This window comes from Salvelinus fontinalis, chromosome 32 (genome assembly GCF_029448725.1).
Source record: "Salvelinus fontinalis isolate EN_2023a chromosome 32, ASM2944872v1, whole genome shotgun sequence".
Classification (NCBI taxonomy): domain Eukaryota; kingdom Metazoa; phylum Chordata; class Actinopteri; order Salmoniformes; family Salmonidae; genus Salvelinus; species Salvelinus fontinalis.
The window spans coordinates 18,395,745-18,414,319 of record NC_074696.1 but is presented as its reverse complement, the minus strand read 5'-3'; the positions used below and the strand labels follow the sequence as shown (position 1 = coordinate 18,414,319).

At 44.3% G+C, this 18,575-nt stretch overlaps 1 protein-coding gene across 2 annotated transcripts in view; it reads right to left on the bottom strand.

Moving 5' to 3' along the window:
- The window catches only part of vps50 (VPS50 EARP/GARPII complex subunit), a 258,036-nt gene that overhangs the window by 205,250 nt on the left and 34,211 nt on the right, over window positions 1-18,575 (bottom strand). For both annotated transcript variants that reach the window (XM_055893594.1, XM_055893595.1), the window contains exons 5-9: window positions 18,052-18,105; window positions 6,305-6,375; window positions 5,951-6,068; window positions 5,430-5,465; window positions 1,929-2,011 (exon numbers count right to left, since the gene is read on the bottom strand). In XM_055893594.1, coding sequence (XP_055749569.1) covers window positions 1,929-2,011; window positions 5,430-5,465; window positions 5,951-6,068; window positions 6,305-6,375; window positions 18,052-18,105 — 362 coding nt within the window. The remainder of the gene's footprint in view (window positions 1-1,928; window positions 2,012-5,429; window positions 5,466-5,950; window positions 6,069-6,304; window positions 6,376-18,051; window positions 18,106-18,575) is intronic.

Here is an 18,575-nt window from a genome sequence, read left to right as displayed (position 1 = left end):
ATGAATGCCCATGTGGTAGCCTACTGTTTGTAAAACATTAAATCCCTGTCATTTGGTTACATTCATTTCTGTTAATGCATGTACTAATTACAGTAATTTACCGTTCTCATTCTCGGAGTGGAAACGTTGTTGCAGGGTTCACAACCTGCTACACTTGTGAGAAACAAGTACCTGCTGTATAAAGCCTCCACATTGACTCTGTACCAGTGCCCCCTGTATATAGCCTCCACATTGACTCTGTACCAGTGCCCCCTGTATATAGCCTCCACATTGACTCTGTACCAGTACCCCCTGTATATAGCCTCCACATTGACTCTGTACCGGTACCTCCTGTATATAGCCTCCACTTTGACTCTGTACCAGTGCCCCCTGTATATAGCCTCCACATTGACTCTGTACCAGTACCCCCTGTATATAGCCTCCACATTGACTCTGTACCAGTACCCCCTGTATATAGCCTCCACATTGACTCTGTACCAGTACCTCCTGTATATAGCCTCCACATTGACTCTGTACCAGTACCTCCTGTATATAGCCTCCACATTGACTCTGTACCAGTGCCCCCTGTATATAGCCTCCACATTGACTCTGTACCAGTACCTCCTGTATATAGCCTCCACATTGACTCTGTACCAGTGCCCCCTGTATATAGCCTCCACATTGACTCTGTACCAGTACCTCCTGTATATAGCCTCCACATTGACTCTGTACCAGTGCCCCCTGTATATAGCCTCCACATTGACTCTGTACCAGTACCTCCTGTATATAGCCTCCACATTGACTCTGTACCAGTACCCCCTGTATATAGCCTCCACATTGACTCTGTACCAGTACCCCCTGTATATAGCCTCCACATTGACTCTGTACCAGTGCCCCCTGTATATAGCCTCCACATTGACTCTGTACCAGTGCCCCCTGTATACAGCCTCCACATTGTACCAGTGCCCCCTGTATATAGCCTCCACATTGACTCTGTACCGGTACCCCCTGTATATAGCCTCCACATTGACTCTGTACCAGTTCCCCCTGTATATAGCCTCCATATTGACTCTGTACAGGTACCTCCTGTATATAGCCTCCATATTGTCTGTACAGGTACCCCCTGTATATAGCCTCCACATTGACTCTGTACCGGTACCCCCTGTATATAGCCTCCACATTGACTCTGTACCGGTACCCCCTGTATATAGCCTCCACATTGTCTGTACAGGTACCCCCTGTATATAGCCTCCACATTGACTCTGTACAGGTACCCCCTGTATATAGCCTCCACATTGACTCTGTACCGGTACCCCCTGTATATAGCATCCACATTGACTCTGTACCGGTACCCCCTGTATATAGCCGCCACATTGACTCTGTACAGGTACCCCCTGTATATAGCCTCCACATTGACTCTGTACAGGTACCCCCTGTATATAGCGTCCACATTGTCTCTGTACAGGGTACCCCCTGTATATAGCCTCCACATTGACTCTGTACAGGTACCTCCTGTATATAGCCTCCACATTGACTATGTACAGGTACCTCCTGTACATAGCCTCTACATTGACTCTGTACAGGTACCCCCTGTATAAAGCCTCCACATTGACTCTGTACCGTAACACCCTGTATATAGCCTCCACATTGACTCTGTACCGGTACCTCCTGTATATAGCCTCCACATTGACTCTGTACCGTAACACCCTGTATATAGCCTCCACATTGACTCTGTACCGTAACACCCTGTATATAGCCCCACTATTGTTATTTTACTGCTGCTCTTTAATTATTATCTCTTACTTTTTTTTCTGCATTGTTGGTTAAGGGATGTGTATTCAGCACATGTGACAGATATAATTTTATTTGATTCGAGTAGTTGTAATCTTAACATACCTTATGCAGCTGTAGTGTTTGAATGTGTTGTAGTAGTTGTAATCTTAACATACCTTATGCAGCTGTAGTGTTTGAATGTGCTGGCAGCCTTCTGACATTCCAGACATAACTGGATAGCACCAGGATAGTCCTCCTCCTACAGGACAGAGAGAGACACAAACCAAGAATGAGAATATCAGACATTAAACTGACTCTGTCAAACATCATTTGGTTGGTTAAAGACTAGGACTAACTTCCTGATTAGTACATCTGATTAGTACATCTAGTACATCAGGATGTCTTGCTCCCAGACAGACTAAATAACTTTTTTGCTCGCTTTGAGGACAATACAGTGCCGCTGACACGGCCCGCTACCAAAACCTGCGGGCTCTCCTTCACTGCAGCCGAGGTGAGTAAAACTTTTAAATGTGTTAACCCTCGCAAGGCTGCAGGCCCAGACGGCATTCCCAGCCGCGTCCTCAGAGCATGTGCAGACCAGCAGCTCCGGACTGAGGGGCGGCTCCGGACTGAGGGGCGGCTCCGGACTGAGGGGCGGCTCCGGACTGAGGGGCGGCTCCGGACTGAGGGGCGGCTCCGGACTGAAGGGCGGCTCCGGACTGAAGGGCGGCTCCGGACTGAAGGGCGGCTCCGGACTGAAGGGCGGCTCCGGACTGAAGGGCGGCTCCGGACTGAAGGGCGGCTCCGGACTGAAGGGCGGCTCCGGACTGAAAGGCGGCTCCGGACTGAAAGGCGGCTCCGGACTGAAAGGCGGCTCCGGACTGAAAGGCGGCTCCGGACTGAAAGGCGGCTCCGGACTGAAGGGCGGCTCCGGACTGAAGGGCGGCTCCGGACTGAGGGGCGGCCCCGGACTGAAGGGCGGCTCCGGACTGAAGGGCGGCTCAGGCGCTCCGGACTGAAGGGCGGCTCAGGCGCTTCTGGACTGAAGGGCGGCTCAGGGTACTGGACTGAAGGGCGGCTCAGGGTACTGGACTGAAGGGCGGCTCAGGGTACTGGACTGAAGGGCGGCTCAGGGTACTGGACTGAAGGGCGGCTCAGGGTACTGGACTGAAGGGCGGCTCAGGGTACTGGACTGAAGGGCGGCTCAGGGTACTGGACTGAAGGGCGGCTCAGGGTACTGGACTGAAGGGCGGCTCAGGGTACTGGACTGAAGGGCGGCTCAGGGTACTGGACTGAAGGGCGGCTCAGGGTACTGGACTGAAGGGCGGCTCAGGGTACTGGACTGAAGGGCGGCTCAGGGTACTGGACTGAAGGGCGGCTCAGGGTACTGGACTGAAGGGCGGCTCAGGGTACTGGACTGAAGGGCGGCTCAGGGTACTGGACTGAAGGGCGGCTCAGGGTACTGGACTTCCTGACGGGCCGCCCCCCAGGTGGTGAGGGTAGGTAACAACATCTCCACCACGCTGATGCTCAACACTGCCCACAAGGGTGCGTTCTGAGCCTTCTCCTGTACTCCCTGTTCATCCACGACTGCGTGGCCATGCACGCCTCCAACTCAATCATCAAGTTTGCGGACGACACTACAGTGGTAGGCTTGATTACCAACAATGACGAGACTGCCTACAGGGAGGAGGTGAGGGCACTCGGAGTGTGGTGTCAGGAAAATAACCTCACACTCAACGTCAACAAAACAAAGGAGATGATTGTGGACTTCAGGAAACAGCAGAGGGAGCACCCCCCCTATCCACATCGACGGGACAGTAGTGGAGAGGGTAGTAAGTTAAGTTCCTCGGTGTACACATCACGGACAAACTGAATTGGTCCACCGACACAGACAGCGTTGTGAAGAAGGCGCAGCAACCTCAGGAGGCTGAAGAAATTCGGCTTGTCACCAAAAGCACTCTTCTGGTACAAACTTCTACAGATGCACAATCGAGAGCATCCTGTCGGGCTGTATCACCGCCTGGTACGGCAACTGCTCCGCCCACAACCGTAAGGCTCTCCAGAGGGTAGTGAGGTCTGCACAACGCATCACCGGGGGAAAACTACCTGCCCTCCAGGACACCTACACCACCCGATGTCACAGGAAGGCCATAAAGATCATCAAGGACAACAACCACCCGAGCCACTGCCTGTTCACCCCGCTATCATCCAGAAGGCGAGGTCAGTACAGGTGGATCAAAGCAGGGACCGAGAGACTGAAAAGCAGCTTCTATCTCAAGGTCATCAGACTGTTAAACAGCCACCACTAACATTTAGTGGCCGCTGCCAACATACTGACTCAACTCCAGCCACTTTAATAATGGGAATTGATGGAAATGTATGTAAAAATGTATCGCTAGCCACTTTAAACTATGCCACTTTATGTTTATATACCCTACATTACTCATCTCATATATATATATATATATATATATATATATATATACTGTACTCTATACCACCTACTGCATCTTGCCTATGCCGTTCTGTACCATCACTCATTCACATTTGTGGCCTGCTGGAGGTCATTTTGCAGGGCTCTGGCAGTGCACCTCCTTGCACAAAGGCGGAGGTAGCGGTCCTGCTGCTGGGTTGTTGCCCTCCTACGGCCTCCTCCACATCTCCTGAAGTACTGGCCTGTCTCCTGGTAGCGCCTCCATGCTCTGGACACTACGCTGACAGACACAACAAACCTTTTTGCCACAGCTCGCATTGATGTGCCATCCTGGATGAACTGCACTACCTGAGCCACTTGTGTGGATTGTAGACTCCGTCTCATGCTACCACTAGAGTGAAAGCACCGACAGCATTCAAAAGTGACCAAAACATCAGCCAGGAAGCATAGGAACTGAGAAGTGGTGTGTGTTCACCATCTGCAGAACCATTCCTTTTTTGGGGGTGTCTTACTAATTGCCTATAATTTCCACCTTTTGTCTATTCCATTTGCACAACAGCATGTGACATTTATTGTCAATCAGTGTTGCTTCCTAAGTGGACAGTTTGATTTCACAGAAGTGTGATTGACTTGGAGTTACATTGTGTTGTTTAAGTGTTCCCTTTATTTTTTTGAGCAGTGTATCATTATGTACATATTCTTTATCCCTTTACACTTGTGTGTATAAGGTAGAAGTTGTGGAATTGTTAGGTTAGATTACTCGTTGGTTATTACTGCATTGTCGGAACTAGAAGCACAAGCATTTCGCTACACTCGCATTAACATCTGCTAACCATGTGTATGTGACAGATAACATTTGATTTGATCTTTTGGTGTATACAAGAATATTCAAACATATTGTGTTTAAGTAAGCCAAAGTGAAAAAAAAGTTTCCTAACCACTACTCTAAACCCATTACTCTAACATGGGCTACATGTAGTATGTAGCTTGGTCTTGGTGGGATAACTCAGAGCGTCAGCTCTTTTCGATCCTATGGGCTACAACTAAATACTTCTTATTTGTTTATCTGTCGCTAGCCTTACAATCTACTGAAATCTATGGCTATGGTGACAGCAGCAGGAATGAGTCAAGGATGGTCTGCCATTACAAATGGGATTCAGGGATTCATGACGAGCTGGATTTAATAACCGAGCTTCATCTAAACTCAGCTTCCTAAAGCACCCGTGCGTGAGTCTCTTACCTCCAGCATCTCACTGAGTCGAACATCAGTCCTTTGCTGTAAAACAACAAGCAAAACAGTTCAAGGGATACTTCGGGATTTTGGCAATTAGGGCCTTTATCTACTTACCCAGAGTCAGATGAACTCGTGGATACTATTTTTATGTCTCTGTGTGCAGTTTGAAGTAAGTTGTTAACTAGCACAACTGCTAACTAGCCTTAGCGAAATGATGAAGTCTTGTTAAGATTATGCTAACATTAGTTAGCATTGGCTCACCAACTACCTCTAACTTCCTTCATACTGGACAGAGTCATAAAAATGGTATCCACAAGTTTATCTACTTCCTCAGAGTCGAATGAAGGGCCTCATTGCCAAAATCCCTAAGTATCCCTTTAAGAATGATCATCTTTATCAAGAACCACAACCTAAATGTTGACACTCAATTACAAAATAAGTAACATCCCACAACTGAATTGTGTTGCATGTAGATATCAATATGTCTGTATGAGGATTTAAAGCAACAAGGTGACTTGGACAGTTACCAGGGTCTTGATGGTCCTCAGTGACTTCAGCAGCCCTGTGAGCAGGTGTCTCCTCCTCTGATTGGCTAGGAGCCCCAGGCTGGCCTCGGTGAAGTCCTCCTTTGAAACACTCAGTTGCCTGGAACCAGGAAGTGACATCATGAAACATTTACCATCCTGGCACAGTTCTGTTAAGAGTGGTCTCAAAACGCAACTCTGACTGAATTGAAATACAGGTAAACTTGTTGTGCATGTACACAGTGGGAATGATATGAATTAGCAGGCTCAATGCTGAGAGGAATATTCAACCACAAACATCCCCAATGGAAGAGAACAAGCTTTGAGAGGGAGGGTGGGTCACATCTGAGTACTTACCTCCTAGCATTGGTGCAGATCACTGCAGCCAGCTGTAGATTGGTTTGTAATGACGTCACCCTCTCCAACTCCTGCAGAAAACAAGAGATCCATTCACATTGAGTGACCAATCTGTAACGTTCTTCGTCGGGCGAAAGAGAGGAGGACCAAGATGCAGCGTGGTGAGTATTCATTTTTATAAGAATACTTAAACAACGATCAAAACAATAAACCCGACAAAACGAACGAAAACGTAACAGTCCCATATAGTGAACACAAACACAGGAACAATCACCCACAACCCACAAAGACAAAACAAGCTACCTAAATATGGCTCCCAATCAGAGACAACGACTAACACCTGCCTCTGATTGAGAACCATATCAGGCCAAACACATATAAACAGACAAACTAGACATACAACATAGAATGCCCACTCATATCACACCCTGACCAAACAAAACATAGAAACATACAACGCAAACTATGGTCAGGGTGTGACACAATCACAATTCACACAGCAACCAAAGTTACTCTTTCTTTAACAGTCCACTCTGCACATCGTAAAATGTTACGGTACAGTACAGAAGATAACAATTGAGTTGAATGCTAGCTGGAATAGGACTGTGTATAATAAAGGGTTACTGTAACTTTTAAAGTCAGTTGAATTGTCTCTCATCTGCTCCAGTTTCCTGTGAGCCCCATCTGTCACTAATGGGTGAATTAAGGAGAATCATTCCCCTACACAGGGTAAGAAACGTTCTTCTGTTTCTCTTGCGTACCCCACTGTGACCCATGAGAAAACACCACATTCTCCTCCATCCATTGTCTCTATTCGGTACCAGTGCCTCACTGGCAAAGGCCTCAACATATCAACCCTACGGTGTGTGTTTGTGCATGAGTGTGTCATAATATCAAAAACACAAACATTCCCAGAGAAATGGAAGAGTTCTGTAATGGAAAGAGGAAATTATTGGTTTCCATTGGTTTTACATGGAAAAGGCCAACCCAACAGCGACCTCTCAAACAAACATGCCCTCAGCTACTGGTGGATTCACTGAACAGTGATATTCTGACTTGTTTTTTGAAGAGCCAGCTGTCATCGCCTTGAGGTGAGAGCGCACGCTAACTAACCTTATCTTAGGCGAACATTATTGGGGCTGATCAACGACTCAAAGAGGCAGCATTCAGAGAAAGACAACACACACTGTCATGTTAAAAACAACTATTTGGTGAGGAAATACGAGGTGGAAAATTGATTCAGCGCAGTAGATAAAGAGGGACAAACAGAGAAGCGGCTCTTACGTCAGAACAGACGTCTAAACAAACAATCCCATTCAAACTGGATAGAGAATAGCCTCCTGACTGGCTTGATCAGTTGACATAAAACAAGTCACAAACAACTCCTTGTTTAAGGGCATGGATGCTGTTAACCTCATGAAGTGAGGGACATATAAGGCCTACTGCTACATGCAAGTGGACACGACTCAGGCTGTACCCAAACCCTCTCCCAGATCAACTGAATGACCATACACCATCAAACATAATGCAGATCCGTGTTGCCTAGACACAACTAGACACTTCATTTTCAACCCATCTAAATCATGTTTTTTTGTACTGCAATTCAGCTTTTAGCTGCAAATGTGTACAAGATCAAATAACCCTTATGCAGTACAGTAGACCTTACATGATGAGCAATAGAGTTACAAGGACCGACATATCGTTGCCTGTAGTTGAACAGTATGAATGTAGTATTTTCAGAGCAAGTTAAACAACATGCATTAGTAATGCTGAACAAAGTGTCCTTGGACGTGCCGTTGCCCAAAGGGTGGAGTGGTCTAGTGGCAGCCCTGCTGAGTCACTGAGAATTAAGACCTAGTGACTCACCGCGGCACAGTCACATCATTAGTGAGACCGACCAGTAAGCCAAGTCTCTTGCTAATACCCAGGCCAGTGGCCCTAAATCCCATTGTAAAACCTGAAGCTAGCTACAGCTCTCGGGTCTCGCCTGCACCCCAATGGCAGCCAAGGTTAAGGCCTTAAGTCCAGTGAATCATCAGAAAACTCCCTAGCATGACAATTAGGTTTTCAGTGGTATAATTTGTGTCTGTGAAAGAAGCAGTGTGTGTGGAATGCAAGCTAAATACAGAAAAACACCAGAAACTTATCACACACACCTATACTGTACTTCCTGACTGAGCAAATGGAAGCCGTAGCCCAACACCCGGTCCCGTCAGCCGTTTGCGCTCGAATGGCTGAGACACACAGGCCGGCGAGGGGTCTCTACTATAGAGTTTACAAATCTTTCTAACCATTTATACCTCTGTTTGGAGACAGATCTGTTTAGCTGACCCAGCAGATCTGATAGAACATCCCCATCGGGTTACAGAGAGACAGAGACACACATACCTCTGCCCTATCTCCCACCCTCCCAGGAGTAAACCTGTCCGTTAGCGAGCTGACAACCACAGCAGCAGATGTTTTATTGTATTTATTTAACCTTTGTTTAACTCGGCAAGTCAGTTAAGAACAAATTCTAATTTACAATGACGGCCTAGGAACAGTGGGTTAACTGCCTTCTTCAGGGGCAGAGTGACAGATTTTTACCTTGTCAGCTCTGGGATTTGACCAAGCAACCTTTCAGTTACTGGCCCAACGCTCTAACCGCCCCAAGCAGAAACTGTAGCTTCTAAAAACACAGTGGTGCAAAAGGCCAATTCAACCCCTCAAAATACTATGATATAGGTAGAAGTCATCCACAAGGATGACTGGGGCAATAATACATTTCTCAAGTGACCCAGGACCTGGGAGGAAATTGAAGATTATGAGATTTGATGGGAAGCAAATGACACTCGATAGGCAGTTCACCATTCGGCTGTACTTCTTCTAAGTGGTGGACTGCATCCCAATGGCGTAGTAGAGGATATACGCAGGCATTCGCCGCATACCCACTTATCTTTCAGTGGGCATTGCGTATACTCACTTCTTAATCCCCACTGATATGCATCACAGTAGTGTGATGGAAGTAGACGCCATATCAATTAATAAAACAGATGGAACAGAGCACAATGTTCAGCTTAAAAAAGTGGATTATTTCTTCACATTTTAGGTGCAGCAATGTGCACACGGCAGTAGGCCTACATTTCCATGGTGGGATTGTGGCTATAGGCTGCTTTGAAGCAAGCTAAGACACGCTTCGTAATAGGAAGTCAAACGTCCAGGTTTCAAACCATTAAGGAACAGGAACAGTATAGCGATGATAATGATAGACCTAACCGTCTTCTGGTAGATGGAAAGGCTCTACCTCAATCTAGAGGTAATTTCTTTTGCAAACTCCATCTCATGTGACAGAAACAGCTAACCAAACAACAGAGCTAGGTGTCGGCACACTTGAATTGAAAGGGTAAAAAAGTTATTTCTTAGATTTTCCCCAGACCTTAAAAATGGTCTCCCAATGTGGTTCAAGCTTTGTTGTTGAGTTAGAACATACGTTTTTGTTGTTTTTATGTAAAGATTGTGGCTGAGAGCGAAGACATGATAAAAAATAAATACTCACTTAAAAGCCTAACTTACGTTTCAATAGTAGGCCTACTATTAGCCTACTGCACAGTACAGTTTGGGTTGGACTGACTGTGAAAGACCAATATGGGATTCACCATTTTAGGTCATTCAGAGTGTATGTCACCGTTTCTCATAGATATTTTTCACGCCGGGTGGGCCATTTCAGACATTTTTGCCGACATTCAGGAGACATGAAGGTCATCCTCTGAGATGTTTGGACATAGTAACTGTTCTGTATTCATGTATGCCACCGCCCCCAACACACTGACCTCACATTGCCCTGGATCCTGGCCCATTGAAATAAATGGTTGTATGTGTGTGGGGGGAAATGTGACTGCTCAGAAAAATGTGTCTGCAATCAAAAACAGCACACACATACACACTCCGTTCTCCAATCTACCATCCAAGAAGGGCGAGAGATCATGTTTAATTTACAGTTCCAAGTAGCTAGCTGCTCAATTTACCAAACTGATCCAATGCCATCAAACTCTGAATCAGAATCACTTTTTTGGCCAATTACATTTACACAGGTGCTGCCAGCAGTAGACAATCTACAGACAGAATACAGACACACAGTCAACATACACAATATAAATACGGTAAACATAAAACCATTTATTTTATACATGACCCTAAGCATGATGGGATGTTAATTGCTTAATCAACTCAGGAACCACACCGGTGTAAGCACCTGCTTTTAATACACTGTGTATCCCTCATTTACTCAACGGTTAACATTATTTTGGCAGTTACCTGTATCCATAGATGCAGAGGGAGGAATAGAGCACATAGTGCTGTTCAGAGGTGTACATAGTGCTAATGCAGTATAGGGCAGTTATTAGTATTACAGGTCATTGATGGAAGGTGCAGTGATCGGCTCAACGCAAAGTCTATTACTCCCCATGAGCCCGATAGCCTGTTGGTGAGGGCCACAGCACCAACAGGGAAGACAAAGCACTAATAGCAACATCTATGGCGGGTAAGTGCTCGCACCGAAAAATTAATGAAAAACAACTGTCCAAGTCCATTTCATTCCTTAGTCAGCATTGTATTACCTGACAATGTATCGGGGGGGGGGGGGGGGGGGGGGTAATTCATTAGGATGCAGGCTATGACTCTGGTACCAATCTCTTTCTCCCTGACAATCTCCCGCTCTCTCAGACATTGGCTAGTTTGGCCACTCAATTATATGGCTTCTGTTTTAAGTTGGCCGATAAGCATCGCGGTAGGGCAGCTCCCATTTTGAATCACAGGCTATGACTCTGGTACCAATCTCTTTCTCCCTGACAATCTCCCGCTCTCTCAGACATTGGCTAGTTTGGCCACTCAATTATAGGGCTTCTGTTTTAAGTTGGCTGATAAGCATCCCGGTAGGGCAGCTCCCATTTTGAATCACCAATCCCGGTTTTTCAACAATATATCAAGCTGTGACGGCTCCATCACATCTGGAGCCGAGGATAAGGTTCAGCCAACACGGCTTTAACAGACCGCCTAGCCACTCTCAAAGGGCGACTAGGAGGGAGAAATGACACGTCAAGCAATCTTACCTTAGCCTGAGACTTAAACTGACAGTTACCATGGATCCCCTAACATCACACTGTTGATTCAGTATTGACTGGAGAGGCTGAAACACACAGAACACATCACGGGTGACTGGGCTGGCAGTTCCTGTCATGATAAATGTGGCACCCGCTGTTTCAGTGTGACTGCAGGTGTCCGGGGTGTCGGCCTAACCACGACCTTTGCGTCTGGCTATCCCCACAGGGGGAAGAGCAGAGCCCACTCAGGACAAGCTACAGCAGCAGGACAGTGGGGGTCAAACTGCTCTCACCACATGCCATCATGACCTCTACAGTCAGCATGCCATTGATCTACATCTAGACTATATCTCATTACTTACTATCACGCATAGCTAGACTACATATCGCCATACAATCAATATATAATACCTATATAATATCATAGCTAGACTACATATCGCCATACAATCAATATATAATATCATAGCTAGACTACATATCGCCTTACAATCAATATATAACACCTATATAATATCATAGCTAGACTACATATCGCCATACAATCAATATATAACACCTATATAATATCATAGCTAGACTACATATCGCCATACAAACGATATATAATACCTACATAATATAACATGGCTAGACTACATATCTCTATACAAATGATATAATATTATAGCTAGACTACATATCGCCATACAAACGATATAATATAATATTATAGCTAGACTACATATCGCCATACAAACGATATAATATAATATTATAGCTAGACTACATATCGCCATACAAACGATATAATATAATATTTTAGCTAGACTACATATCGCCATACAAACGATATAATATAATATTATAGCTAGACTACATATCGCCACACAAATTATATAATATAATACCTATACTACATATCGCCATACAAACAATATAATACCTTTATAATATTATGTCATAGGTAGGCTATATATCGCCATACAAACAATATATAATTCCTGTATAATATTATCGCATAGCTAGGCTACATAATCGCTATACAAACTATATAACACCTATATAATATTATAGCATAGCTAAGCTATACACAGCCATACAAGTATATAATATAATAGCATAGCTAGAGTATATATAGCCATAGAATCTATATAATAACCATATAATATTTTAGGATAGCTAGGCTATATATAGCCATACAAACTATATAATATTATAGCATAGCTAGGCTATACATAGCCAATCAAACGATATAAAAGTGAAAAAATGTTAATTGAAATGTTAGCACATTTCTTGAAAATCAATGTTAGAAATATCTTTATTTACCTAAGTATTCACATCCAAAGTACTTTTGACGGAAATTACAGCTTTGAGTCGTCTTGGGTATGTCTGTCAGCTTTGCACATCTGGATTTGGGGATTTTCTCCCATTATTCCTGGCAGATTTTCTCAAGCTCTGTTAAGTTACATGGGGAGAGGCAGTGAACAGCAATCTTCAAGTCTTTCCACAGATTTACAGTGGGATTCAAGTCTGGTGTTTGGCTGGGCCACTCAAGGACCTCCCCATTAGTTCTCAAGCCATTCAAGCGTTGCTTTGGCTGTATGCTTGGAGTCATTGTCTTGTTGGAATGTAAATCTTAGCCCCAGTCTAAGGTTGTTTGCACTCTGAAGCAGGTTCTCATCAAGGATTTGGCTCCATTCAATGACAGGTGATGAGCTGTGCCTGTCTTTCTCCAGGACATTGCGCGTTGCATTGCGCTTCGCATTCAGACCAGGGTAAAATGTTTCATCAGACCACATCTTTTTTATCTTATGCTCTCAGAGTCTTTCACGTCATGTGCCTTTTTCTCAGGAGTGGGTTCCGTCTGGCTACTCTCCCATGAAGCCTAAATTGCTGAAGTGCTGTAGAGACTGTTGTCCTTCTGGCAGGTTCAACCATTTCAGCCAAGGAACTGTGTAGTTCTGTCAGAGTGGTCATTGGGTTCTTGGTTACCTACCTGATCAAGGTCTTTCTTGGCCGGTAGCACTGTTTGGTCAAACGGCCAGCTCTAGTCTGGGTAGTTCCCTATGTTTTCAGCTTTCCAATGATGGAGACTGCTGTATTCTTGGAAACTTTCAACAATCTAGAAATTGTGTTATACACTTCACCAGATACAATTCGGAAAGTATTAAGACCACATTACTTTTTCCACATTTTGATACGTTACAGCCTTATTCTAAAATGGATTTAAAAAAAAATATCAGCAGCTATCTACACACAATACCACATAATGACAAAAAAGAAAACTGGTTGATACATTTTTGATAAACTATTAAAAATAAACTGAAATACCGTATTTATGCAAGTACACTTTGCTATGAGACTCAAAATTGAGCTCCGGTGCATCCTGTTTCCACTGATCATCCTTGAGATGTTTCTACAACTTGGAGTCCAGCTGTAGTAAATTCTATTGATTGGACAGGATTTGGAATGGCACACACCTGTCCCACAGTTGACAGTGCATGTCAGAGGAAAAACCAAGCCATGAGGTCAAGGGAATTGTCTGTAGAGCTCGAGATAGGATTGTTTAGAGGTACAGATTTGGGGAAGGGTACCAAAACATTTCTGCAGTATTGAAAGTCCAAGAACACAGTGACCTCCATCCTTCTTAAATCAAAGAAGTTTGGAACCACCAAGATTCTTCCCTAGAGCGGACCGCCCACCCAAACTGAGCAATCGGGGGAGAATGGCTTTCGTCAGGGAGGAGACCAAAAGCCCGTTGGCCACTGACAGAGCTCCAGAGTTCCTCTGTGGAGATGGGAGAACCTTCCAGAAGGACAACAATCTCTGCAGCACTCCATCAAACAGGCCTTTATGGTAGAGTGGTCAGACGGAAACCACTACTCAGTAAAAGGCACATGACAGCCCGCTTGGAGTTCGCCAAAAAGGCACCTAAAAACTGTGACCATGAGAAACAAAATTCTCCGGCCTGATGAAATCAAGATGAAACTCTTTGGCCTGAATGCCAAGCGTCACGTCTGGAGAAAACCAGGCACCGCTCTTCACCTGGCCAATACCACAGTGAAGCATGTTGGCAGCATCATGCTGTGAGGATGTTTTTCAGCGGTAGGGACTGGGAGACTAGTCAAGAAACAAGGGAAAGATGAACAGAGCAAAGTACAGAGAGATCGTTGATGAAAACCTGCTCCAGAGCGCTCAGGACCTCAGACTGGGGCGAAGATTCACCTTCCAACAGGTCAACGACCCTAAGCACACAGCCAAGACAACGCAGGAGTGGCTTCGGGACAAGTCTTTGAATGTCTTTGAGTGGCCCAGCCAGAGCCCGGACATGAACCCGATCGAACATCTCTGGAGACCTGAAAATAGCTTTGCAGCGACACTCCCCATCTAACCTAACAGAGCTCGAGATTATTTGCAGAGAGGAATGGGAGAAACTCCCCAAATACAGGTGTGCCAAGCATCATACCCAAGAAGGCTATAATCGCTGCCAAAAGTGCTTCAACAAAGCACTGAGTAAAGGGTCTCAATACTTGTGATATTTCCGGGGGTTTGTCATTATGGGGTATTGTGTGCAGATTGATGAGGGGGAAAAAACTATTTAATCCATTTTAGAATAAGTAACGTAACAAAATGTGGAAAAAGTGAAGGGGTCTGAATACGTTCCGAATGCACTGTAATTACTGTACATTGGTAACCAGTTTAATTGCAATAAGGCACCTAGGGGGTTGAGGTATATGGCCAATATAACTGGCCTTCTTCAGACTAGTTGAGTATCTGGAGCATCAGCATTTGTGGGTTAGATTACAGGCTCAAAATGTCCAGAAACAAAGACCTTTCTTCTGAAACTCGTCCGTCTATTCTTGTTCTGAGAAATGAAGGCTATTCCATGCGAGAAAATGTCAAGAAACTGAAGATCTCGTACAACGCTGTGTACTACTCCCTTCACAGAACAGCACAAACTGGCAGGCCCCGGTGCACAACTGAGCAAGAGGACATTAGAGTGTCTAGTTTGAGAAAACAGACGCCTCACAAGTCCTCAACTGGCAGCTCCATTAAATAGGACCCGCAAAACACCAGTCTCAACATCAACAGTGAAGAGGCGGCTCCGGGATGCTGGCCTTCTAGGCAGAGTTGCAAAGAAAAATACATATCTCAGACTGGCCAATAAAAATAAAAGTTTAAGATTGGCAAAAGAACACAGACACTGGACAGAGGAACTCTGCCTAGAAGGCCAGCATCCCGGAGTCGCCTCTTCACTGTTGACGTGGAGTTTGGTGTTTCGCTGAGTTTAGAAGGCTGCTATACTAAGCCTACTGATAATGACATTACTTATTATTATAAAGATGATCTTAATAATAACAAGAAGGAGATCACGAAATAATGTGGGTTATTATTATAAATATTATTTTTCTGACAATTTGGAACAATGTAAACATAAAAAATATCTAAATAAAACCAGTGAGGCTGGTCTAACAAAAATAAAGTTTAAAGCCTGTATTGCAGCATAGCAAAGATTAAAAACAGACAATTTGTGAAATTGTTGCTCAAGGCTTGGTGCTCACGGAATCAGTAGGCTATTAAACACTCAACAGAAGCAGGACGTCTTATTTCTGTAGATATATTGATGATTTATAAAGCCAGGCACATTTAACAGTTAGGCTATTGATTATAGCAGCAGCTGTACATAGTCCATCTGTAAATAGCCTACCCAATCTACCTACCTCATCCCCATACTGTTTTTATTTTATTTACTTTTTTGCTCTTTTGCACACCAGTATCTCTACTTGCACATCATCATCTGCTCATTTATCACTCCAGTGTTAATCTGCTAAAATTGTAATTATTCGCTCCTATGGCCTATTTATTGCCTACCTCCTCATGCCTTTTTCACACACACTGTATATAGACTTTCTTTTTTATACTGTATCATTGACTTGTATATTGTGCTATTGGTTTGTTTATTGTTTACTCCTTTGTGTAACTCTGTGTTGTTGTCTGTGTCACACTGCTTTGCTTTATCTTGGCCAGGTCGCAGTTGCAAGTGAGAACTTGTTCTCAACTAGCCTACCTGGTTAAATAAAGGTGAAATATATATATTTTTTAATAAAATAGACCTAATTAAGTTGGGATTTCCTCTCTCCTCACTTTTCTTAGACAATAAGACATGGGCTGTTTCCTCATCTCCTAACTCTGCTGCTGCCTCCACCGCATTGTTCTCAACACCAATATGCTGGTTAACTTTGCTATTATGCACATAGCAACATGGTCTAGGAAAAGGCTCCAATTCAACAGCGCACTGATCTGTTTCAGAACCGCGGACAGCAACCACCATCCAACGCGGGAGAAAGTGCATCTGTTATAAAAAATGTATTGTACCATTGTTCCTATGTAATATAACCATATACAATTTCAGTAGCACGTCTTAGAGTGATGGACTGTGCCATCCCCACAGCCTCCACAATGGATCAGTCCACTCAGACAGGCGCCAATCAGACAGGTGTCTTGTAAACCATAATTATTTGAAAAAATTTTGCTACTGCCTTTTTGCTACTAAAATCTTGGTCGACCAACAGCCTATCGACCAAACAATCAACTAAATGGGGTCAGCCCTAATACTAACTAAACCATTCAGCTGTGGTGCACGGCCTGACAGGTATGAATCCCCAGTTGGCCTGATCAAAGTCGTTTCCTGTCCGACCGTGAACACCTCGTATACATCTGAAAGAGCTCCCACTAAGAGGAGCATGGGGATACAGACGCCCAACTACACACGCTTTTTCAGTCGTCTCCCTCTCTCTCTCTCCCTCTCACCTCCCTCCTGTCCTTGGCTGAGGCTGTGAACCAAACACAAACAAACTGATTGCTTTAGCGAGGGGATACACACTTACTCACTCGCACATCCACAAGTCACAACGGACAATGTCAGCCAACCAGCCCTGATTAGATATATAGCTTGAGATTGTCTTCAGTACCAGTCACTGACAGTCATCATCTACGTTGAGTGATGTTTTACTAAGAAGGGTTGGCTGAGAACGTTACGAAAACGATGACTTGTTGGGAGTCGTAGGTGGCTCGTTTCAGTTAGTTGCATCTTGTTCTTGATACCATGTCTTGTTTTGAGGTGATTTGACTGATGTCACGTCTATGCTAATATGGCTAAAATTCACTAGCTAACCAACAACTGACAATGTATTTGAGAGACAAAAAGTGCAACTTTATTTATGTTTTCAATAAAAATTGGAGATTAAATATAGTTTACATGTTGTCAGCATAGTTTTGCCCCATAGTTGAGCATGTTTTTGTTGCTAAACAACCAACCAAATATTTATTTTTTACCTTTATTTAACTAGGCAAGTCAGTTAAGAACAAATTCTTATTTACAATGACGGCCTACTGGGGAACAGTGGGTTAACTGCCTTGTTCAGGGAAAGAACGACAGATTTGTAGCTTGTCAGCTCGGGGATTCGATCCAGCAACCTTTCGGTTACTGGCGCAACGCTCTAACCACTAGGCTACCTGCCGCCCCGTAATGATAATGCCGGTATATTCCACATTACCCCCTTTGGCATGACTGATTGACAGTTGATATCAATCAGCGTAAATAAACACTGAAAGAGTTTGAGTGAGACTTTAAAATGTATACAGTGTAAGGAAAGGAGGAAGGAAGGAAGAATGAAGAAAGCATACCTTAACGTAGGACGGCTGTTTTTCCAGGATAAGATCGGCAACTTTTTTGGAAACCTACAGAGTGAGGACATAAAAAAAATAACCCAGTCAGACGCTTGTAAATGCCATCCCACCTGAGAAACACGGTTATCATATTATGGTAGAGCATGGAGAAAGAATAGATGGCTTTGGTGTCTATCTATAACATACGTCTTTAACCAAGAGGATTCTCACAATGTGTAATATCTGTATTGTTGATCAAACCGAGACTGAACTAGCCTACACTTTACTACGAGACAATTAGCCTACACTTTACTACTAGACTGAACTAGCCTTCACTTTACTACGAGACAATTAGCCTACACTTTACTACTAGACTGAACTAGCCTACACTTTACTACTAGACTGAACTAGCCTTCACTTTACTACGAGACAATTAGCCTACACTTTACTACTAGACTGAACTAGCCTTCACTTTACTACGAGACAATTAGCCTACACTTTACTACTAGACTGAAATAGCCTACACTTTACTACTAGACTGA